This window comes from Takifugu flavidus, chromosome 2, assembly GCF_003711565.1.
Source record: "Takifugu flavidus isolate HTHZ2018 chromosome 2, ASM371156v2, whole genome shotgun sequence".
NCBI lineage: Eukaryota > Metazoa > Chordata > Actinopteri > Tetraodontiformes > Tetraodontidae > Takifugu > Takifugu flavidus.
The window spans coordinates 2,443,308-2,469,062 of record NC_079521.1 but is presented as its reverse complement, the minus strand read 5'-3'; the positions used below and the strand labels follow the sequence as shown (position 1 = coordinate 2,469,062).

General features: G+C 41.6%; 1 protein-coding gene and 1 non-coding gene across 2 annotated transcripts; one reads left to right on the top strand and one right to left on the bottom strand.

Annotated features, from left to right (window-relative positions):
- Positions 1-4,453: 4,453 nt before the first annotated feature.
- Positions 4,454-4,525, bottom strand: trnam-cau (transfer RNA methionine (anticodon CAU)). Its single transcript has one exon. It is a non-coding gene; the product is annotated as a tRNA-Met (tRNA).
- Positions 4,526-17,191: 12,666 nt separating this feature from the next.
- On the top strand, positions 17,192-19,575 carry LOC130516500 (probable cyclin-dependent serine/threonine-protein kinase DDB_G0278487). Its single transcript, XM_057017604.1, has 3 exons — positions 17,192-17,984; positions 18,430-19,242; positions 19,329-19,575. The coding sequence occupies exons 2-3, from the start codon at positions 18,829-18,831 to the stop codon at positions 19,404-19,406; spliced, it is 492 nt and encodes a 163-aa protein (XP_056873584.1). The 5' UTR covers positions 17,192-17,984; positions 18,430-18,828; the 3' UTR covers positions 19,407-19,575.
- The last annotated feature ends 6,180 nt before the right edge of the window (positions 19,576-25,755 follow it).

Sequence of the window (25,755 nt, the reverse complement as noted above, 5' to 3'; positions counted from 1 at the left end):
GTTTAGACCTTGGATCAGCAGCATCGATGTCCAAGCCCAACATGATCAGAGTTCATGTCATCCTCAGCTCGTCTTTGTATGAACCGGAAATTGCACCAAAACAGTGTCATCACCCAAATGATCGACTGACGAAAAGGCAACAACCCTAATTAAAAATCTTTGCCCCAATCTCCTCCTTTACTTCCTGTTTTTTCCTTCCTTTTTTAATTTCACGTACTGCTTAGAGCTCACCTGCCGTGTTACAAGTCCTTTATTTTGACTGGGCCTTTCCATCCATATAGATATTGATCTTTTCAGTAGTGCACATGGACCTTTAACTCTGTCCAAATCATGCATAATGTCTTACCTTTATAGAGACTGGATTGCATACTTTAAAACAGCAGCAGTTTCAGTGGCAGATCTCTTCAGTACCTAAATGTCCAATCAACACATTTAAACAGAAAAAAAAAACAGCTAAAAAAACACTTCATTGTCATTCGTTGTGCATTTTGTAATAAGAGGTGATCAAAGGAGGAAGTAATTGAGACATTAAAAAGATGCACGAACAAAGAAATCCATATCTTCTCCCCACAGACTCCTATATTGTTGTTGACGATTTTACATAGTGGTGATTCGAATCTATCTTTCAATTCACAGTTTGTAATTACTCTGGTATTATGCTTGTGTTTGTAATAAATGCAAGGCTGCGCTAATCTGATTTAGTGTGACACAAAGCTTCATTAATATGGAGAATGCACAGCGGAGTGACATCAGTGGCTGCAAACAGATGCATGAATATCATTTGTTTCTTTCTAGAATTTGATCTGCCTGCAATAACCATTATTAACTTGCCTCAGTTAATAATTGGATTTTCGGCTTATCTGGGAAATTTTGCCTCTGGGTTCAAATTTAAACATCCGCCAGACTGACTGACAGACGGACGGACTCACTGTGTGCCACATGCTGATATTCTCCTTCAGTCAGACAACAAGTAATCAAAACACTGATTGATTTTCTCCGATGTCTGATGAAAAGATTGCTCCTACTCTAATTTTTTACCAAACAAAAAGTCGTCCGCTAAGAGGCAAAACAGTAATGATGACAGAGTTTGTCAGCGTTCAATCACACACACTCTATAGCTTTAACCCGGAGCAGAGCTGACGGTAACGCTTGAGGTGTGTCCCAGCAGAGGGAAAATACTTGGATTAATATGCCTTCCACTATTGTTGCAATGTTATGACCAGCCTAATGAGATCTACGGAGAGTTGGGCCTCTCGTTTTGTTGTATCACCCATACACTCAGGCAGCACAGAAAACCCACTGTGGACACATCCACTCAGATGGATGGATGCATTTGCTGATGTTCCAGACAACAGAGCATCACTCAAAGCCATTTTTCCTGTTTACATGCAAACACACCGGAGTGCTGAGAATACTTTTGATAGTCCCATATGCTCCAACAAAAGAAAAAAGACATGTTTTTTCATGAAAAAGAATGGAGCATATTTTATTATTGTTTTTCATTTGGAGCGCTCTATGGAGTCCCAAGGCGCTGTTTTGAATTCTCATCTAAGTGGGATGAAATAATCCTTATCTCTCACCTCAGCAAAGCAGAAATTGTCTTCCTCCCTTATTCACACACACATACACACACACACGTACACACAGGTGCACTCTTGTCACACAATGCTTTTTTTGTGCCATCTCCTTCAACTCTGTCCTCCCCTTTCTCCTCTCCTCTCCTCTCCTCTCCTCTCCTCTCCTCTCCTCTCCTCTCCTCTCCTCTCCTCTCCTCTCCTCTCCTCTCCTCTCCTCTCTACCCAACCCCCCATCAGCAGGAGGGTCCCCCTACATGAGCCTGGTCCTGCTCAAGGTTTCTTCCTGTTAAAGGGGAGTTTTTCCTTGCCACTGTTGCTTGTCTGGGGTCAGGCCCTGGGATTCTGGAAAGCGCCTTGAAACAATTTTGATTGTATAAGACGCTATAAAAATAAAGATTGATTTGATTTGATTTGATTTGATTTGATTTGATTTGATTTGATTTGATTTGATTTGATTTGATTTGATTTGATTTGATTTGATTTGATTTGATTTGATTTGATTTGACTCACAGGTGACTCAACAATAGAGTCGCTCCACAGCAGAACAGTCACGTCCACAGCACTGCCTACATCTTTTCAAGAGGTTTCATTTTGGAGATGCCAAACCATCTGCTCACTATTTCGCTTTGGTCATTTTAGACACATCTGGGCAAATTGTAAGTTAAGGTGATGATTTCAGATGAAGCAGTGATGTTCACTCAGTCTGTAGGGGACTGGGCTGAGAAACAGAGGGTTTCTGGTTCAAGTCCCAGTGTGAACAGAATATGAAAGGTGATCTTATATTAAGAGAAGGTGCACTGCAGAGGTACCCCTAAGCAGCTCCCAAATGCCCACATAGGGACCTTTGATGAGCTGCTGCATTATGGGACGGGGGGGCACCTTGCCCCAAAGGATAAAATGGTCAAAAAAAGGAAAAGAGTGACATTCAAGATGGGACAGATATCCACCTGGATGCTGTGTGGCCTTGCTCATGCAGAAAAACATACAAAATAAATTTGTAAAAATAAAGTCAAATAGAAAATAAAATGCATGGAATAGTATATTACATGGGCAAAGGAAAGAGTTCAATTAAATCGAGGACAAAGGATCTTCTGTATAATGTAACACTGAGGACGGACTTTGAGTTTTTCAATCCTCACAAATAATAAAAAACAATATTGAGCAAAGGTGATGAATAAGTCAGAGGCCATCCTTTGGGTCATAATTATCAAAGCAGGTTAGAGCACAGGAAAGCAGATTCTCCTGTAGCAAAGATCATTTGATATCTTTGAGGAGTCAACATTTGAGAAGTGTTGGGGGACGTGTGACTTTAGTTTGGAATGACCTGGAAGAGCAGAGCCAGCAGCATCTGCATCCTGCTGCTCCCTGACGTTCACCAGGGTGAGCAGGCAGGGTCTCTCTGTCCTGTAGACATGCAGGTGGATGTCTTTCAGGTGGGATGCCTGTGTGCATGAAAAAGTATTCAAGGACAGTTTAGGACAAATTGAACAAAGTCAACCCCCCTTGATAAAGAATCCAATTATCAGAGAGATGATAAAGCACACTAGTGAATGTGTGTATGACAGTAGTGCTGCTTTCATTTTGTCTTGAAAACATGCCTGTAACTTTCACACACTCCACATTCTTCGGAATGTGCTACAAAGAAGTGTGTCAGTCATGATTGCAATGAACTAGAACTTCCATTCTCTGTATTTTAATCAGCCCATTCTTCAGATGAAATGGGTGAGGGAATAAGAATGAAGCCTTTCATATTCTGTTCGGAAAAAGAACTCAATTAAGAGGTCTCAGAGGAGCTTTTTAATGTCTTACGAGGAAAGCATTGATGAAAGAGAAAGAGAGGATATAAATATTCCAGGTAATTTTGTTATCTATTCATCTCCTTGTGCATATCTAGGCGGCCATCCTCTCATTAGCTCCTAGCCCGATTGTTTTACTGACTCATGCATAATTTTGTTGTTCTGCTACACACTGTTGTGTATTTGGACATTAAATCACTGGTTTGTGTAAACTTTTAAAAACAGTCAGTATCTCGTCCTCTTTTTTGGGGTAAAACAACCTAGAAAATGACTCCCAACCAGTTTGACCACCTGCATCTGTGCGCGTTAGCTTTAATACCTGCTGGTATCGTTGATGGAATTTTGCTCAAAGTGACATTTACAGTCAGCGTTTTGATCCAGCTGAACCCACTTTATTAACACCTGTCTGTTTTTCAGACAGAACCTGATCAATATACTTTATACACCCTATCTAGTGCAGGAGCATCCCCACCTGGATGGGAAACTGCACCAGAAAGGACCTCTTGGCCCTAAAAAGGGCAGGGCACTTAGCAGAGGGGACCATTGGAACCATCCACCCCAAGAGTGAAGAAGATTCTTGAACTGCCCCCCCGGTCACTCTCTCTTCTCCCTGCTCCAGTCAGTGTGGCTCTGCTGCCACCTGAGAACGAAGACTCAAAGAAAAGTTTTCACCCAGAAGCCATCTGGCTGCTGAACCTTCCTCTGGACTGTTGATGCACAATGACTTGATTTTTCTGCACTATAGAATTAAACCTTGACAATAATAACAGACTGTACCAATGAAAAGAACAAAAATATTCATATTTCAGATACATATCTATTTTTCTATCTTGTCTGCTCTGATGTTGTGTTACTGCTTTATATTTGGAATTGGCTTCACAAGAGTAGATTTCATTGTGCATTATAGTGGGTTTAACAACATCTGATGACTAAAGTTTTTCTTAATCATATTTAGATTTTATTACAAGTTATTGGGATAATGGTAAATGATCCCTCATGATCTCTCTTGACAATCATGATTGACAACTGATCATGAGATAAATTTTATCGATCCCACATCAGGGAAATTCATGAACCTTTTAGCAGAGGATGGTTTCGATCCATCGACCTCTGGGTTATGGGCCCAGCACGCTTCCGCTGCGCCACTCTGCTTACGATTTTGTGGAGAATGTGGGCAACCAGCAGGGATTAATGATGTGTAAGTTATTTGGACAATAATTGTGCCAACGTTCTCTTTTGTTTTGAGTCCACCACCATAGAGTTATAAGCAGCTCTGGCTTTCAATTTACATAGATTACGACTAATGGTGATTAGCAATTAGCTGTCTTTAGCTTTTTTTCTTGTTATGTTTGTTTACATAACGGTATTTTTGATACATGTGCCCATCTGTTGTGGACTGATAGTGTATATTCATTAACAGTACTGGTTTTGCTACCATTTAGCCCACAAACAACCAAACTGCCAGCAGGCTTCCAACACCCTGTTTAGATGCACATTTCTGCCGACACATCAACATGTTTTCACCCCCAACTCAACAAGGAATGCTGCATCTCAATATCTTCAGGTGGTAGCCTGATCTCTCTACTGGCATCTGCGGCCTGTGTCTGCTCATTTCTATCTGCCTTAGTTCACCAGACTCAAATACTCAATTCCAACAAAAATCAGGATCCAAAAAAGGTAAAAACTGTCCGGTACACGGGGCGTCAGATAAAAAAGGCAAAGGAAGGTCGGTCAAACTTAAAATCAAAATGGCTGAACATTTTAGATGAGGCGAGGAGGCAACAGCTTGGACACTAACACTGACAAGACAAACATGCAAGGACAAGACAAAAACTGTCGCTTAGCTACAAGACAGGAGTGCAGACAATGAGACACAGGTGCATGACATGTTATCGCAAACGACGGAAACAGGAAGAGGAAGTGACAGCAGACAAGATCAAAGGGAAAAGAAAACATGAATGGGTCAAACAAGGAGAACATGGACCATGCTTAGCGTGACAATTTGTTATTCGTTTTCTCTCATGATGGGCCGATGACACCATGTGACGTCACCTCTACCACCACAATAGGAAAGAAATATAACAAATTTAAAAATCTAACAATAAAGATAAATGAATCTATGTCACACAAAAGATTTTACAATTATTTTACACATTCTTCCAAGCTTAAATTTGGCTTGTGATGTGATGATGTAATGAACAGTGCACGTATGCATGTATACATGCACGGATGAGTCACGGTTTTGTGCGCTGTGTAGCCAAACGGGCTTGAACTAATCGCTCTGATTTAATATTCTGATTTTTATTCTCTCAGCCTCTCTTTGATGAATCTTTATGTATGTCTGTGCATACTATGTGACAAGAAGAGTATTTACTGGTTAATAAAATCACAATGTCTCTATAAAAATTGAGTGGGAGGGAAAGAAAGTAATAGACAAAGCCTGTGGTGTGTAAAATTGGATTTTCCATAGGAGTCAGAGAGGAACAGTTGTCGATAAAGGTGGATGCACACTAGTGTGTGTATCAGTTTGGCTGTTTAAATGTTGAAACGAAGTTCATGAAAAATAATGGGCCGATGCATATTGTCCCCTGCCTTCATTATTTAGGGATCACAGTTAGTTGGCAACGTGGCATAAGTCCAATGTTCCATTTCTGAACCTTTTGCTGCAGATATTAAGAACAAATGTGAAAAGTAGATAATCTCAAGTAGATCTGTGGGGGAAAAAATAATCTACCGTTGCCTGTAGGCTATTGTTATGTGATTACAGTGCAGTCAGAAAGTCAGAGCTTTTCACTTTTTTGCATGCATTGGGGGCCGATGAGCAGTGAGATAAATCTTAGCTTCATCAAATCAGACAATCCTTCAAATGTTGCAAGTCTGCCATGATGCTCAGATTGGTGGAATGCTGCAGGATGACCACTGGGTTCTTGATTACATGTCTTACCTGCAACCTTTCCCCTTGATTTATAACCTTTGGTCAGGTGACCAGGTGAAATATTTTCATTGACAGAGCTAATCAAGGCTGGTTATGTGAGGCCATGTTTCTGTCCAAACTGTTAGAAACAGACTCCATGATAGTGGCACTAGGACCAAACATCCATAGAACTGTGCTCACTCCCTAGCAACAGTCGCCCTCTGTGGTATGTTCCACTGAACGCCATAACTGGTAGATCCGGTGGATTCCTGAGCCAGTGATAGCTTGGAGATGCATGTTTTTGTAGGGCTACACAGACCTCCACAGGTTAGCCAGGGCTAACTCTGCAGTAGCTTGTTTTCCTGCCTCCACAGCCTCCACCTCACACCAGAGACTGTTCATTAGCTGACTGAGGCCTTCACCCAGTTGTGGGAGGAGATCACCCAGGAGAGCATCACTCATCCCATCAGGATCATGACCAGATGTAGTAGGGAGTGCGTACAGACCTGTGGAGGCCAAACACACAACTGAGCCACAGTAAATCATCCTCTGAGCTAGTACATAATTATTGTTGACTCATCGTCTCAGTTTGATGAGAGAAATAGAGCAAATGTAATGATACAGCTTTGAATTTGGTGTAAAGGCAAATCAATGTTCAGACTGAAGCAGTAAATTAGGACCAAAATACGCTCTGTCTGGTGAAACTCAATTATATTGAGAACAATTTGCTTTGTAAGAACACGGTCCACCTCACACCCCCGTCGCGATCTTACACAATCAGGACCAATCTCTAAACAACTGCCCCATCTATCTTATCAAGCTGACAAGATATCCTTCTTCTTCTTCTTTTCAAAGGAACCCGTTTCTTTTTGTCTTCAACAGTGGAACAAATGGAGTCCTGAGATGCACTGAGGAGAAAATAGATCAAGCTCCAGCTGTAACCTTTGCCCAGCTGCAGTTTTTTATTTAAACTACACAGTACACAAAATCATGATGTTTGAAATTCAGATCGTAATAAGTGGTTTTCCCACTGGCAGAAGTTAAATTGGGCAGATGAGCAGAGATTCTTCATGGCCAGGAATTTTTACTCACACAATAATAATTACATGACAGGCTGCCATTTATGTAGTGACTAATTATACTTATATAGCATGGAAATGTGTTAATTACCTTCTTCAGAGAAAAGTATATGGGAGTTGGCATATGACTGACAGGATTGCTTTTTTTTACAGATACAGCCTTTGTCATCTTTTGTCTTTGTATCGGAGCAAAGCCTCTGCTGGCACGTTGACACCGGGAGGGTCCAGGAAGGCAGTTGTGCACATGAATGTGTGTCTTCTGGTTCAACCCTCAGTTGGGCAGTAAAAAGCAGAATGTGGACTGGTAGCAGGAGAAGTGCCTCGAGAAGGTACCAAATCCCCAAATACTGCCTGTCGAGGGAGGCTTACTCACTCTGACATCTCTTGCTTGGTGCTTGCATGTGTATGTGTTCATTGCATGTTAATATAAGTATATTGCTGGCATCTAGTGTGTCATAAAAAGAGTGTAAATCCCTCTTCTTTGTGATTGATAATCTACTGTGTGTATTTATGTGTGTTTGTTACATGAGGAGGTAAAGGTCCACATTATTTTATCTTATTTTCAAGCACCTTTTAAGTCAATAGTTTATAATATGAAGCAACACAAGGTTGAGGTTTAATAGTTTATTGTATTTAGAGCCCAAAATCACAAAGGTTGTTGCCTCAGAGGGCTTTGCAAGCTGCACAGTTGCGACATCCTCTGTCCGTAGACCCTCTCTATCTTTCCAAATAATATCAAGTTAATGTCAGATAATATGGTCACTGAATATTGGACATGAAAGGCAAAATTTACTCACATTATACATGTTAACTGTCGGCTGGGATGTGACAGTTAAGGCTTTTGAGACTGGAACGACAGAGCTACAACAGTCTGACCTGGCGCGGTAAAAACCCCACGTCCTGGTAGATAACATATCTTTGCTGGCAGGCCCAATGGCTGAGCCGTATATTTTGATATATAGAGATCGGAAAACTGTGTTGAAAGTATGTTTATGGGCGGTAGTAAAACATTAATGTCTTTTATCCCCCATTTCTTTTGACAACAAAATCAAGAGGAATGCTTTAACAACAATGTGCAGCAGCAACGCTGTCATGTTTGGTTTTTTAGCCAGGAAATAAGTCCGTAACATCACAAGAAGGTTATTTATCCTGGCCAGCTAATGCCCGGGGCTGGAAACAACAAAGCACTTAATAGCAAACAAGTGACATCTTTTTTCAAATGATTCAACAGTCATCTAAAAACAGAGCTGACCAGTGGCCTGTGGCTATAGTTAGTGTCGAGTGTGACTTATAGCATTATGTCAATGTGCCCCGCAGAGGGGGAAAACATGCTTAGCATAAATTAAAGTCTCCCAAAATAACCATGTGGAACTTCTTGAAAAACAAAGCAGGTCGTGTGAGACATGCTGTTTTAACAATAATGCTTGTGTAAAGTGATGTATTGTTTATCCACGCTAATTATCAGAGGATCAAGGTAATCCGATCACCACAGTCTACATAGTCTACATATAGTATTGGACCCTATTGTGTAGCTTCCTATATATACAACCTTGCGACAACATGACACCGTTTTAAGTGTTAAAATCATTACACCTCTTGATTCCCCCCATTCAATATTCATTTATTTGGGATTTTTTTGGAAATGTAAAAGTACACCACAAACTAAACTAAGCAAGTAGTTTACCATACATAATGATGCGGGATTTACATAGACATAAGTTGGCATCATTTATTTAGCCTGGCATCTGACCAAGTGGGTTTTTTTTGTTGATGAGGTGGAAAGTGCAAAATTCATTCATTTTTATACCAGATGATACCGCAGTGCAGTGGACGATCGAGATTACCTTTTATTTTAAGTGCAGCAAATTAATCTATTCTTTGATTTTCTAAAATGAGGTTGAAGATCAGGCTTTGAAATGATAATATGTGGGAAAAGAAGAGAAACTCAGTTTTGAGCCAATTGGGTAATTCTTATCAAGTGAGATCAGGTGTAAAAAAGGGTAATAAATGTAAAGTACATGCAGTGCAGTGGAGCTCTACCCGCATGATAGTGCTCTCATCTCGTGCCAAACCAGCACATAGTTGCAGACAGAGGTGTTCAGTGCTACTGGCAAAATTCCATAAAGACTGAATTTTGTTAAACCACAGAGATTAGAGACCCCCTTACACAGCAGGTTGAGCTTCCGAGTGAGTTTCGCACCATCTTACAGATGGAATTTTACATAGGTGCTCTGCAGAGTTTTAATAATACTGTGTTAATTTACAGTTCTGTTGTCTTGGAATTAAGAGTTCAAATATACACCGAGAGTGGAAATATGTGGGTGGAGGACTGGATTATAGGATTCTTGTCCTCTTGATTTGTAGTGTTTGACTCTATCAAACTGCCAAATGGAGGAATTAAAGCAAAACTGAAGGGATCTTTTAATTTTAGAAGCTTGGAAAATAGGAATTCTTTTGTCTTCTAAAACTGTCTGAGTTTAACAAACAGCACTTAAATGGTTGTGTGTTGCTGTGTGCCCAAATACTGAACCTACAATACAATTTAGCCAAGTCCCGATGGGCTTTTATTCAGTACAGAACACAGCAGGAACCATTAACATATAATCCTGAGGGACCGTCTGTCCTTGCGACATTTACAAACAAAAGCAAATTTAAAGGAGAAAAAGGATGCGGCATTTATTCCTGAAACTAAAGCTAACTTTGTTTTCTCCTCACATTAACATTGTCTAGAATCATCCGTTTGGTCTTGTAAGGGGTTATATTAAAGAAAGCAGGAGCTACTGGTGACCTCCTCCCACCGTTCACAGGTTTTATTGCGGTTTTTTATGTTGCCGGTTTTCTTCTTGGTCACACACGGCTTTTTTTGCACGCGTGTTGCCCTTGTTGCTCCTCCGTGAAGAATTTTTACACCTTCCTTTGTGCTCTTTCTCAGGACAGCTCTGCTGATGTCACTGATTTACTCTTTTGTGGAAGAGGCTAAGCAGAGTGCCTCTTACCATCGGGAGGGGGGGGCTTCATGTATTCCTTTGATCTTCCATTCCACTAGATTACCATGATTTCCATTACTTTTCTCCTGGATCACAATGCAGCCCGTATCACATGAATAGCACTTTTTGTAAGACAAAATCAAGTTAGGGAGTGTCTGAATGTAACATTCTATTTTTTTTTCTCATTTGAGTATTTAATTTCCTAATTAACTGTTCGTTCTCTCTCTTTCCCAGTAGCTTCAATCACTTCATTATGGCAATTTCTTTTATTTTGTTCTTTCCAATTCTCATTGTTATTAAGAGCAGGACTATTTATCAGCACGAGTGACACTGGGAACTAAAATAATAATTGCAATTGCAAAATCCCTCCTAAAACCTTGACCTATGCAATAAAAAATATTAACTCAGTAAAAATCTACCAATTTTTATACATTTTAGAGATTTTATCAATAGATTTACAGACACTTCAAGTATCTTTCAGTTCATTTTTACCATTCTTGTGTGTATTTACTTAATTTTGCATTTCTCTCTGTATATATTCTGCAGTAATGTTGCAGCAAATTATTTCACCGTTTCCATTCAGAGACGGTCCCTAAATGCACGGGGAGGGACGTTGCCACTAGATGTAGCTGAAGTGTTCTGCTTACAGGACGTCCTTCGATGCAAAACTGGTCCAGAATTTCTTCCTCGCATTTCAACGGAGCAAAGCAACGGAACACAAGGTCACAGTTTTCAGAAAGGTCTTTTCTCTGGGTAAAAACAAATGAAAACATCAGCAACTTTACAATGATTTTCACTAACTAAAAACACTAAAAACGCAGACCAAGAATATCTTAGAGTTGTTTGAGCTGAAAGGAGTTAAAAAGTAATCTGTCTACGTTAAAGCGGATAGAACAAGATCCTGTCGTCGGGACATTCCTGTCTTTGGCTGCAAAACTTGTCCTTTGTATCTTATGTACCGTTAGTCCACAGCTCTGAGACCGATCGGGTGGTGAGCTAGAGGTTATTTCACTGATTATGCCGGCTTTTCTTCCTTTCAATTCACCAGTTCCTGCTCCCAGAATGTTACAATCACCAGAAGGCTGTGAGGGAGATGCAGACATTTGACCTGATTTTGCAGAGATCTATTACTGCTAGCTGGGTGCATGGTCTTTACGTGCGGCGTGTAACTTAAAGTGACACTTGCCTGAAGCCGCCTTGGAGGCACAGAGCAGGATTGGCGCTCCACAACCACATTTGACAAGCAAGGAAAGGGTGGAAAGAAAGAAAGCTTGCCAGGGTAGCAGTGGTGGTTGTCAAAGAGCTCGTAAGCAAGTGGCTACAAAAATTATGATGGAAAGTCAAGATTATAAAAGTCTAAAATAAATTGGTGATTTCAAACTCAGCCAGGACCAACTCCGCAGGGATTAACTTTGTTCCACCTTTGTTAACGTGGACAAAAATGTACTGATTGGGCTGTTTTGACAGATTTAATTGACGCTGCACGACTAGTAACTCATTTCCTACCCGTGGACTCCTACGCCCTGTGACCATTGCCAGGAAAAACTGATTGGTCAACCAAAGTGATGTATTACACAAAAGCCCAGTTTTACACAGAAAAATTAAGTGATTACTGCTATAATGGAATTTTATGTGTGTGTATGTGTGTGAGAGAAAATTATGTGCCCATATTAAAATAGATTATTAAACCTGAAAATGTGATTAAAAGAGCTTCTATTGACAGCAAATACAGGAATGACAAATATTTAATTATTGGATGGTTAGAAATCCTCGGTTTGATGATGAACCAGGTCACCCTTAAAACATTCAGGCTGTCTTTGAGAACTGATTTGGCAACACATGTGGGCGGCGCTTTAAAGAGAAAGTACACATGGTTTCACCATCTGTCTCATACCACCACGCTCCTGCAAGTGAGCCCTTTCTGGGTGACAGCACACAAATAAAACCACTCTGGATGTCTGGAAGCTAGAGCCACTCCTGACCCCTACACACAAACCGTCTGGTAAAAGCCCCCCCTGCCTGACCCATCAACCATGTGTACCGACTGCCACTGCAGCCCTCACATCCCACCGCATGCACCACTTCTGCTCTGCTCTGTCTGGAACTCAGTAAAAGCAGAGTAACTACAGAACAGAACTGAGTGTAGATGAACAATATTAGACAAGTGTTTGAGAGTTTGGGGCTAAAAGCACCTCCGTAACACCCACAGACTGAAAGGAAAAGGTCATCAATCCATCAATGCTCTGCTGTTGTATTTTGTAGCTGGTTCATAGCCCAGTTGACTTTGAGTGACAGGGGGAGTGCGTCCACATTCGGGCATGTTCACATTCACACCCAAGGTCAATTTGGAGTGGTTGATTCACCTACAAAATAAATACATTTATATTTCTGGGTGAAGCTGAGAGAGAACCCACACAGACACGGGAGAATTCCCCCCCCCCCCTCCCCCTACCACCAGCACCTCTCCCCTTCTCTGCCATATTACGTGGTTAAATGTTACAGAGAGAAACAACCGGCAGTTGTTCTTCCAAACGTGACAAAAGTAACGTTTATTTTTGGAAACAATCCCTGAAACCCTGAGACGGTTGACGACATCCTGTCTGATATGTTCCATGTAGGAATAAATACATATTCCAATCAAGACATTGTAAAGAGTGCAGTCAGAATATGTCACATCACGATGACGTCTGACCTCAAAATGTAATTCACGTCGCCTCGTCCTCTTGGAGGACCCTTCTACCTACACGCATGAAAATCCCCCGAAGCATTTATGAGACATTTCCACTGAGGAACTCATTGGTGGAAGCTCACAAATATTTTTAATTCATGTATATTTGTTGATGAAGACCTGGGGGATATGTTAGTTTTGTCCATGTGAAACATAGGGAACGACGAGTTCAACTCAAACCAACATAATCCTATAAAGCCAAAGTGAAGCCCTCCAAACACAGATTGAGATGTGTTCAGGATCAATATTAATTGCTCGTTTTTTCCAGCGTGTGTGTATCCACGTGTTCATATTGTTTGAATTACCTGATCTGTGAATAAACGGCCAGGGTTGCTGACGGCAGAGCGACGTCGTTTTCTCAAAGTGTTGGCAGATGGTGAGAATTTCAGCGCCAATAATGGACTGTTGATGTCTTCTTATCCACAAGGCATGTTTTTTTTCCCTGACACATTGATGAGGAACCCTCTGAAAACGCATCCAGCGTTATTTTAAACGCAATTAGATGATTTGAACAGTGAAAGCTTCAGACAAGCCTTCCATCATCCTGATGTTGCCGATGGCCAGCAGGCTTACTTCATGGTGCTAACAGCAAAGGACAGTTTGGTTCTTATTTCCATTTAAAAATATCTGATGTACCTGAATGCTGACTACTGCAGACAAAGACAACATATAGCAGCTAAAGGACAAACCCACCATCACGCCGTATATTGTATAAAATCCTGAAAGAGAATCTGTTCAGGACTAAATAATTTTATCTTCCTGGAGTGTTTCAAAACAGGTTGGTGTGCTCTGAAACTCGAGGGAGCAAAGACAATAGAAATTCCTCTTAATCTGGAGAATTCTGCCTGGCAGCTTTCCCATTTTAAGATCTGTGGGGGACAATAATTAATCAAGCTAGCATTAAGTAGGAGGGGGTGCAGGGGTAATAGATCAATTGAAAAGCTGATGATAAGAGCTGATGGAAGAGATAACCTTGGTAGAGGTGCACAGTCTGAAAGATGGGAGGAGAATGTGAAGGAAAATGGCAGCGCAGATAATATGGCTCGCCTCTGTCATACGTAATGTGTTGGCTTTAAATTTATTCAACGTCTGCAAACATAAATGTGTGCTTCAGCAGAAATGTTAACTGTTGGCACCGTCATTTTTACTCTTTATTTATTATCAACAGATGGTGGAATCGCACAGTCTGATGGTTATCCTGGGATATCAGTAAACTCCAGGCAGTTCCTGATATTGTTGTTGGGATAGATCCCAAGGTTGAAATGACTCGCCGTCAAAAGGTTTAAAAGACGTTTTCAGCGCACAAATGTGAGGAGATTTTAGAATAGCCAAGAGCTCAGTTAGCTTAGCCTAAAGACTGCAAACCTGTTATGAGCCCAAGTTAAGTCACTTTTCTTAACTCATGGATGCTATTCAGATATTCCAGCCTGTCTTTGTTTAAACGCCCAGAGAATCCAGTTCCCTGTGTTTTCCATTATTCTTTGGATGTCTGGCTTGATTCCTGCCTGGTGTTTTTAGACTATGTTGCTGATTTAGATGGATTCAGAGTAACGACCTTTTTGAATAAATTGTCCAACATGTCTGACTGGCTGTCCTATTGTGACAATAGTAAACAAACTTCCCACATTTTCAGTGACAAATTACGCATTTTTTTTCCTTTGTGTGTAAGACTGTCACATATGAATAAAGTCACACACACACACACAGTATGCAGACAGAGTAGACATAGAGAGAATAAAAACAATTGCATGTTAATGATATTTACCCTCATTGATCAACTAATTGATGTTTATGCATTAATATTGCATCTGAAACTGAGAGAAAGAAAAATGAATAAAAAATAAGAAAGGTTTAATGTCAAGAAAGCAGCTCACATGTTTCTAGTGTGTGTGTGTTAATTGCTTCTGTGATGAGAGCTGAAAAGGTTCAACTGTAATGTTTTGTTTGTGACATTTGTTCAAAGTCATATGTTACGGCAAACTAAAAGTTACCGTTTCCATGGGAACCTCTCACTAATGTCTGTATTAATATACTTTACATTCAAATGTGTTTAATTATGTTTAGAAATGACTGCTCTTTTTATGAAAAAACATTATACCGGGTGAGCTGAAGCATGATGTATGTACAGTAAATAGAGTAATAATAAAAGAATGATAATAACTTTATTTATACAGGACTATAAAAATAATCATAGCTGCTATAAAGGGCCATACATCACAAAAAAATAAGTATAAAAGAACATAAAACAAATAATAAGAGCTATCAAACAACGAGCGTTGGATCCACATCTGATACTGAAAAGGATGTTCTTTAAAATGGTTGTAGAAGGCGCCGTCTAAAGTCCAATGGCAGATTGTTCCATAATTTAGGAGCAGCACTTGAGCAGGCTCTCTCCTCTCTGAGCTTCTGCTTAGATTTTGGTGGCTCCAGGAACAGCTGATCAGCTCACCCGAGGCACTGGGCAGGAGATTACAACAAAGACGAGCAGCAGACGATGAGTCACACACCCCGGCGCCATCTTAGGGAAACCGGTGTCACAAAATGACACTTGCATACATGCTTCCTCCGTTAACCACTGCTGCACTATAGAATATCACCTGTAATGTGATATGATTCATTCCTGGAGGTTCAGGTTCAATAATGTCTCACAGACAGTCTGAAGAGTTGTTTGTGTTTGTAAAACTGGAAGGATCAAAGTCTGGAGGTGCAACCGTGCAGTTAGCCAGTGGCTACGCTACATCGCTGTCACAATGTCGTCATTTTGACCAAGTCGTTTAAAACGTTTTTAAAAGTTCTGACGCAGGGTTGCCAGTTCAATCCCTGGCCTAAATTTTTCAGTGTCCTTGAGGAAGGAACTTAACCCCAAATCGCTCATGTTGCTGCATCTTTGATCATGAATGTTATCAGGTCTGATGAGTCTTTCTAAGTTTGAAAATGTATCAAGTCCATAAACTCCTCTTCCAGACTACAGAGGTCTTTCTAGAATGTCAGGGTTGAGGAAGATGTCTCAAAAATTTGGAAAAAAAGGATTTTAACATATGCGTCGTGTTCTGATTATTAATTACAATGGAAGCCTGACACCACACCACACGGACACTCATCGTAATTCTTTTGCAAGACAACTGAAAATTAAAGAAATTAAAGCTTCAATATCTTTGTATATTACGTGAAAATGTGGTCAGAGGTCAGTGCTGGTGCATTTCAGCCTTTCAGAAACACTGAAAGGACAAATCAGCCTGTGGTTAAACTGTTACAACAATACTGTCTCAATTAATATTGTCATTAAAATTTTTTACAATACTACTACTAATAATAATATTTGTCCTTTTTTTATGTATCTACTATATTTACTCACACACATCTGATATTATCTGACATGCTGACAATCGATGTTTTATTCTTTGAATTTGATTTACTTTTGTTCCAAAATACAAAAGATGTGGGCATTTTTCCACATATTCAGGCTCTCGGAGGATACAGCCAGTCACTCTGACACTTTTTAAAATAAATCCCCGTGTCGTTCCTGTTGCTGTTTGTAAAGCTGCTTCCAGTTCAACTTACATATCAAATCAATCTTTATTTATATAGCGTCTTATACAATCAAAATTGTTTCAAGGCGCTTTCCAGAATCCCAGGGCCTGACCCCAGACAAGCAACAGTGGCAAGGAAAAACTCCCCTTTAACAGGAAGAAACCTTGAGCAGGACCAGGCTCACGTAGGGGGAGGGGAGGGGAGGAGAGGAGAGGAGAGAGGAGAGGAGAGGAGAGGAGAGGAGAGGAGAGGAGAGAGAGGAGAGGAGAGGAGAGGAGAGGAGAGGAGAGGAGAGTCTACATGGATATTCATAAGCCAACACACTCCTCCTCCTGAAGCCAGGTCTCAGTAAGACAAAATAAATCAATGTGATGATCCGCTATCAGGTCGTGTACTAACAGGGATTTACACAAAAGAGATCTAATATTTAACAGTCCACACTTAATTGTGATATTAGTTTCTCCAACTTGTGCTTTTAATACGATTATGGTGATTGACCGCTCCCCTGCTCTGTGCTTGGTGACTACCTCTATAGTGTTAAATATGTTATTGTTAGTGGATGAGGGTTTTATAGAAGCAGCAGTGAGGTGTGTAAGACTACAACTCTGCATCCTGGTCTGGACCCTGGATTGTCAGGTCACTTTGGGTCTAATAAAATTAGCCAAGTTACTAGAAATGAGAGAGGCACCATCCCGTGTGGGATGGACACCGTCTCTCCTAATCAGACCAGGTTTCCCCCAAAAAGTGCTCCAATAGTCTATAAAGGCCACCTGGTTTTCGGGGCACCACCGTGACAGCCAGCGACGAAATGCGGCTAAACATCTTCTCGCTGGCCAGATTGGGGAGGGGACCAGAGAATGCTCCGGAGTCCCACATCGTTTTTGCGTAGCTGCACACCGACTCTATGTTAATTTTGGTGACCTCGGACTGACGAAGCCGGGTGTCGTTGGCTCCGACGTGAATAATAACTTTACCAAATTTACGTTTACGTCTCGCCAGCAACCATAAATTGGCTTCTATGTCGCCCGCTCTGGCCCCCGGAATGCTCTTAACTATGGTCGCTGGAGTCGGCTTCACGGAGCGCAAAACAGAGTCGCCAATTACCAGGGTCGGTTTCTCAGCGGGTGTGTCGCCGAGTGGGAAAAACGAAGAGCCGCGGGTGGTGGGGCACCGTGGGCCTTTGTTGGGGCTCCGCTTCCTGCGAACCGTCTCCCAGCCGCCCTGGCGAGCCGGCTGCTGCCGGGGGGCCGCTAGCTGAAGCTACGCTAGGCGGCTCCGCAGCAGCTAGCTTCTCCTGGCTACCTGACGCAACTCCAGCTAACTCCAAGCTGCGGAACCGCGTCTCAAGCTCGCAAGTCTCGCCTCCATAGCCGTAAATAAACCACACTTTCTGCACCTATTCCCTTCATTAAAGGAGGCAGAGGAGTAACTAAACATTTCACACGCTGAACAGACAAAGACACCGAGTTGAACAGACGGTTAGGCCATGCTAATGCTAATAATCGGCGGAGCCCTGTATTTGTTTAATATGGGTTGTTTCTCACTGTTGTTATCGGGTGACTAGAATGTCCCAAGTGTTCAAATTTTAAGTAAAGTGAATACAACACACTACGTGTTCAATTTTAAGTAAATTTAATACAACACAAACACCGTGCACAGTGCAACCAACGAACGATTGAGAAGACAGGAAGTGACGCAATACGTTACCCCGACTCAATACAGTTGGCCCTCCAACTTTATGTCAACTTTATCTTCAGTTGGCATTTTAGTCTTTGATCTCCTTTGTCATTGATGTCAAAATTGTTATTTCATGTCAGATCAATGGAATCAAAGGATCAAACCGAACTGGCAGATCAAACACATCAGCTCTACCTCATCAGCACACGCCTGAGGAGCTCAACACTCTTGTACCACACTGGTGACCAGCAGACGCATCAATGACTCAGAGAGGAACTCAGCAGCTGAAGCAAGAATCATCCATGGAGACTTGGAGGGAAGAGGTCCAGCATCTCAGAGAAGCCCTGGCTGAGAAGGAGGAGCAGCTCAGCAGGGCAGTGAAGAGGCGACAAATGAGAACTGTGGCCCATGTGGAGGCCCTGACCCAGCTGAACAGCACACAAGCTGCTCTGTAGGAGAGCGAGCTGAAATGTGCTTCTCTGGAGGAAACCCTCCACAGCCAGCAGCAGGAGAACGAGGAGACACACAGGAGAGAGCTGATGGAGCAGGAGGAAGGCCTGAATCAGAAGCTCCTTGTGATCCAGGAGGAATTTGAAAGGAAGCTGCAGGAAGAAAGGCAAAGATCTCATGAAGAGAAAGAGGCCATGAGGCAGCAGCTCTTTCTGGAAGAAAAAAAGTTCCAGAAAGTACTTGATGAAGAGAAACAAAAATATAATGAAAAGATCTTGCAAAAGGAAGAGTTGATGAAGCATCAGCTGGTGGTTAAAGAAGAGAATTTTAACAGGATGCTGGCTGATGTTCATCAGCGGTGGGAGAGGACCGCTCAGACATGGGTCCAGATGAACGAAGAGCTGGAGCACAAGATCAACGAGAGCCAACGTTTCAGGCAACATGAGGAGGCAAAGAACAAAGAGGAGATCCAGAGGCTCTCTGAAGCGATCCTCCAACTTGAGGTGAGATGCTTTCGCCTTTGTTCCTCTTCCAGAAGATTTCAGATGATGTTCAGTGAAATCTAAAACACACTCTCTCTTTTCTGCAGCTTCAAGTATCAAAGAAGCAGAAGAAAAAAAGCTTCTGTGGATGGATCTGGAAAAAGATGAGGTTCTGGAAAAAATAAACAACAATTCCAGAGCTCCCAAAGCCATCCTCCTCCTCCTCTTCCTCTTCCTTTACATCCTGACCTCCAGCATCACATCCTGTCTTCAACAGTTTTATTTGACAGTATAGTTATTGTTTATGTTCATTTGGATTTTTGATGTAGAAACAATAAAACTTAAAGTAAACAACCAGATTGTAGATGTTGTAAATGATAAATTTAGCAATGGCTTCATCTCATTCCTTGAGTCAGTTGGTTTCCTCCAGCAGATAAACCAACCAACTCATAGCTTCAACCACACCCTAGATCTAGTCCTGACTTATGGTGTTGAGGTAGAACATGTGTCAGGGTTCCCTCAGAACCCCCTCCTGTCAGACCATTCTTTGATCACTTTTACATTTATGATTAAGGATTCTTCTATGCTCAGAGCTCAGTCTGACTATAGCAGATGTCTCTCAGATAATGCTGTAGCTAAGTTTAAGGAAGTGATCCCTGTGCTGATCCCAGGACCACCGTGTGTTTCCCCAGGGATCAATCATTATAATCTGAGCCCTGCTGAGGTCGACTATTGCTGAAGGTGCAGCAACCTCACTGAGAATCACGCTTGATTCTGTTGCCCCCCTGAAAAAGAAAATAGTAAATCAGAGGAGGTGTGCCCCCTGGTATAATTCACACATCAGGACCCTCAAGCAGAAAGTGCGAAGACTAGAAAGGAAGTGGCATTCTTGTAAAATAGACAGCTATCATGTAGCCTGGAAAGACTGTCTGGTAGTTCACAAAAAGGCCCTTCGCAAGGCTAGAACAGCTTATTTTTCTTCTTTAATTAAAGAAAACCAGAACAACCCCAGATTTCTTTTCAGCACTGTGGCCAAATTAACCAAGAGTCACAGTGTTTTAGATCCACGTATCCCTTCTTCCCTTTGTGGTGAAGACTTCATGAGCTTCTTCACTGATAAAGTTCTAGCTATCAGAGAAAAGCTAACCAGGCCATCCCAACAACTGGACCATCACCAGATGTGCTGACTGTGGGAACATATAGGCCGTGCTAATATTAATAATCGGCGGAGCCCTGTATTTATTTAATATAGGTTGTTTCTCACTGTTGTTATCAGGTGACTAGAATGTCCCAAGTGTTCAAATTTTAAGTAAAGTGAATACAACACACCAAGTGTTCAATATTAAGTGAATACAACACCCCGTGCACAATGCAACCAACGAACGATTGAGAAGACAGGAAGTGACGCAGTACATTACCAGGTCATGAACTGGAATCAGAGGACACAATGTGGCGCATGCAAAGATCGCCACGGCCACTCGCCATCCACGTGATCCCGTGAGTCACAAATGAGCTATCTGGAGGTGGGCTGGATGGAGTCCAGCTACAGCAGCCACGTGCATTTTATGTAAACAAACTACAGCAGGAATGTGGTTTCCTTGTGTGCTTGTAAACACACTTATTGTTGAAATGAATTGAAACTTTTCGTCTTGAGACACTTTGGTAGCAACAAGAGTAACTATGGTAGGTTAAAATCTGCCTCCACTCCATTATAGTCAGTTTGTAATGCAAAAATGATGAGTAATTTCACAGAGTAATAAAGAATAAAACACTGTGATGAGCTGAGTTAGTAGACTGGAGATTGAGATGGATGTGGTGGTGGCGTTGTACCAATTCTTCATGAGATTTGACATTGTGACCTTGTGACCCGCCCCAGCTCAACTCCAATGCACCAGATGGATCCAAACAGCTGCCTCGCCCTGCACGCAGCCCTCTCTTCACCTATAATGGCTCCGCAGGGCCACCTTGATAGAACTGGCAATCCTGTGATCCACGCATAAATTCAAACTCGTCTAACTCATTAACGGTAACCACTGAGGGACCAGCAGAGAGCTAACCGGACTGGTAAAAGAAAAAAGAAGAGGTTTTGCCTTCTGCAGAGCTGACGAGCTAGGTGGCAGTTGAGTTGATTTGTGATCACTGGGAGGAACAACTGTCATTATGGGTCGCCAGCTAAACAAAGGCCCATGGAAGCCACTTGATGGGGCACCTTTCAGGTGAGTTGAGGGTCACGTGTCCTCGCAGATAGTGGAGTGTTTAAACCCAGTGTTGAATGGGTGTGTACCTGTGTGGAAAAAGAGCTGTGCTGTAGGTGAACTGGAGGTTCTAGCCTGACAGAGACAACTTCTTTATCCACTCTTTCACAACCGTCTAGCTTCTCTGGACAAAACTTCATGCTGCTGTAAGAAGTGACCTTTGACCTTGAGGGGCAAGTGGAGAGCTGAGCCATGTCCTTCTTGAGTGGGTGTTTGGTCTCTTCACTGTTCAGGTCTGCGCATTCTTCACTCAGGATAGCCAGAACAACATTGCTCTGTTTCTGTCTGCTTGATCTGTCCTGGTAGACAAAAGCTCAGAGCTTTTAGGCTTGAAACGAACGGGAATGGGATGCTCATCAAAGATCCTTCTGAGTTTTTCAGAAACACAAGTAACGTTGGGGTTGACTGTTAAATTCAAACAGGAATTCTGAGCCAAAGAGAAACCTAATCAGTTTATTGTAAAACATTTGAGTCCTATTGAATCACTGTGTCAGGATCTGTCACTCAGGTTATTTTGTGTCTTGTGTTAGGTGTCTTCTGACATTGGGTTTGGGGTTTATTCATGTCTGTCTCCTGTGCTCTCTGCGTTTATCTCTCCCCTTTCTTACCACAGGTTCCTGCATCCATTTTAGAGAATTTTTAAGCTTTCAAGCTGTATGCCGTCCGTGCGAGTGCAACAAATTCCATGTCTGCCTCAGGCCTCCTGTTCATGGCCGTTACTGCCAACAGTCTATACAGTCGTATGTATGACCGACAGAAGATAATGAGCCACATGGGTTAGAATCTAAACTGTCGTTTCGGAAGCCGTGCGGCAGAATTTAAATCTGAGCATGTCCATGTTCACCTCTGCGCTCCATTTCACCTCCACACAGCTTGTGATGAAATCTTCCTGCGCCCCCGAGACGAGAGCCCAATTACAAGAAAGCCTGATTGTCGAAAAACACCCAAAACATCAAAGACATGAAATCACTATGAAGCAGCGTGAGGAGGCTGGCGAACAGGCCCGGAATGTTTTAACTCGATGTAAAAGAGTGAGGAGAGACTATGAGCTTGTAGTTATGCAACAGAATGAGTTTGTAGTTCACACAGAAGTGTCTGGCTGCATCCACATCCTCCTACATACTGTACAACTGACGCGACCTCAAAGTTTTAATATTCCTGCTAGTGATCCTTCAGAAAAAAAAGGAAGGAAGTAAAAATTTGGGCAGAAGACTGCAATTAAAAGTCTGCAAATGGTATTTGATACTTAAAAAACTGTAAATGTAAGAGAGCTGTAAATTACTACTCATCCATAAATTGTGCTTCATAGGTGGGAGCGTGGACCCGTTTTCCCCATCGGCCATAACGGTGAGACAGTCAAAGGTTTAATTTGAAAGTAATTCATCTTGTTAATTAATATGAAAATCTAACACCGTACATCATTGATATCATTTAAATATTTACATTTGCACCAAAGATGATAATAGAAAAAAGAAAATTAATAATTAGACCTTGAGATGATTTAACATCAAGTCTTCTTTTGTCAGCTTTGTATGTGAATTGTGTTTTATTAATAATGCTGCCTCATTTCTCATGTTTCTCATGATCTCATGTGTTGTGATGCATGTTCAACTCTCTTTAATAAAAAAAATGATCATTGTTTAAAAGTCCTATCAATTGTCTTGGGAAAATCCTCGCAGAATCAATCAGTCTTTCTTTCTATATTTATATTGCGTCTGTTACAGTCAAAGAATAAAGATATGCTGGGAGGAACCTTGTCTTTTATTCCTTTTCCGGTTTGCAGGACAAGTGCAGCTACAGCGTGGATTAATGAATCTTCCAGAGGTCTATTTTCTAGCACGACTCAAGGATCCTTGTGTGGGCCACAAAAGAAAATTGGAGGGCTAATAAAGGGAGCGTTGAGGTCTGCAGAGTGAAGGATTGTAATGGAAAAGCTTGACAGTGTGAATGTCTTCATTTTCTCTGTGTTGAAGTTTAAAAAATGGAACCCATCTTTGGCACCTGGGTGTGCCTTGAGCTGTCTGAAAAGAAGTGATTACCTACTCCGACTGTGGAAGGGAGGCCTTGAGGGACTTGCTCATCAATTAATCACAAAACAGCAAAGAGATGCTGTTCATCTTTTCTTTTTGGTAGGAAAAAAGAAAAAAGGAAATCACCGAGGCACGTGACTCAAAATCGAGTTTCATACACTTTGAGACCATTTTTTCGCCCATTGAGTCACGGTATCTGGATTGGTTTTGCTTTTGCCTTCAGCCATGTTGCTAAAAACTGCGCATCAAACATATCAACACTTGGACAAACTTGATCCTTGGACCACGGTACTCTTAAAGCCATGTGTACAGTTCACTCCGCTCCAGGAGATCAGACACTTCGCGCTTGTTCAGTGTCTATTCTGCTCTTTAGACCGTGGGTCATGAACTGAATAATAAATGAAACGTCTCCATGTATGAATATCATATCAGGCTGAAAATTTATCCTATTTTGGCATAATGGTGGAATTTTCACATTCTATGCAGAGACGAGCTCATTTCTTCTGCTTTAACCACGAAGCCAGGTCATGACCTTTGATTAGCTAAATCTTTGCCCCAGACTGTGGAGAAAATGTGCCTATTATCATTTTAAATGGCTTTAATTACTTTCATTCTCGTATTGGAAGGGTTTTTAGGAACATCTTAAGGACAAATATGCCAGGATCACAACTAGGACACACTCCAGATCCAAGATATAATGGAATTTTAAGGACAAAGGTCACTCACAAGAGTCAGCCCGATAAGAAAAATCTAAAATTGTACTGTAATGTCAACGGATGAATGTGCCAAAAGCTCCTGCACAAAAGGGAAGCTGATGGACGTCTGAATACACATCAGAGGGTGGAGACAATCAGAGGGTGAGAGACAGTGAAGTAACAAGGTAAGAGAGGACGTATTCAAGAAGAAACCGACAACTAAAATCTGGTAAAGACAAAAGAACCGTGCCATTTTAGAAGTGCACAGAAAACAAAGGACTTATCACAAGTCTATTAGTGAACATTGCACATGGAGGACAGGCTGGGCAGTCACGCTCAGACACTGACGATGCTGTGATGCAATAATACATCAAAGTCATTTATTGCCAGTTACTAACAGGTGTTGTGCTAATTATTTACAACAGAGTGGAAAAGATAATAATTGCTTTAACAATTGCACCACTTATCGGACGCAAAGTCAAGGTAGCCTACATGAGCCCGAGTGGCAAACCACAAAAAAGGGTCAAGGGAAAATGATTCCCATTTGCACTTTCTGACAAATGGACTATATGCTGAGGGGCTGAAAGGGAAAGAAGGATGGCACAGGTACATTCATCAGCAGTGCCTGCAGACACCCACAGCTCTTCACTGCTCCACTAATAAACACATGCAAAAAAATAATGAGGCTAGAGGATGATCTAAGTGATTTTGAAAAATAATTACACAGATGAAATGCATTAATATACAGCTAGCAACCAGGTGGAACTATGGTTAATACGAGGTCACAAAAGATGTGTGTGAAACATCTGTCAGTTGTGGGGATGAAGGACAAAGAAGCCACATCCTCATCCAGTTTGCCCTCCTGCTAATGACATGTCCACCCTCCCTCTCTCTCTCTCTCACTCTCTTGATCCAGAGATATGTAATGATGTTACCTTTTCACAGTTTTGGAAAATTAATATTGGAAGGATTGCATAAAACTGATGCACACTGAGAGTAATATAGAGGTTGGAAATTTGGATATTTGTCATCAACTGCATCTGCCGATGAATCTTTTAGCATGCAGAAGTAGGAAAGACAATGCACAGGTGGGAGAAATGAGATGAAATGGAATGAAATTGTGCTTTGCTGCGAGAAGAACAAAGAGTAAAAACACCGCTAAAGACAACAAAGAGTTGGATTTAGAAGTTGTTTCAAGTCTGGCAGCAAAGAAGAATTCAAAAGGCAACATGTCAATCATCATTTCATGGTATTACATGTTTCAAGTCCTTGGGACCCCCCAACCCTCACCTCTTCTGTCTCTGTGGGTTTCAGACTTTTCGGATTTTGTTCTTAAACACATCATCCTACCCAGCTTTTTAAAAGATTAACAAGTAATAATTGTAGTGAATCAACTCACGTATCAATTATGAGACAGGAGGGAACTACAAGTGTAACAGACTCACTGGAAACACACAGATAAACATAATTTCAGCGCTGTGGGATCCGTAAAAAAGACAATACACTGAAAGGACTGCACCAGCTGAAAATGGTGGCGAGCGAAATGACATTTTT

What these genes read in the sequence shown, in the direction of transcription:
- LOC130516500 (XM_057017604.1), top strand. Translation starts at nt 18,829, where the DNA reads ATGGAGCAGGAGGAAGGCCTGAATCAGAAGCTCCTTGTGATCCAGGAG. An exon ending in AAGCGATCCTCCAACTTGAG is followed by an intron (nt 19,243 to 19,328) that starts GTGAGATGCTTT and finishes TCTTTTCTGCAG; the next exon opens with CTTCAAGTATCAAAGAAGCA.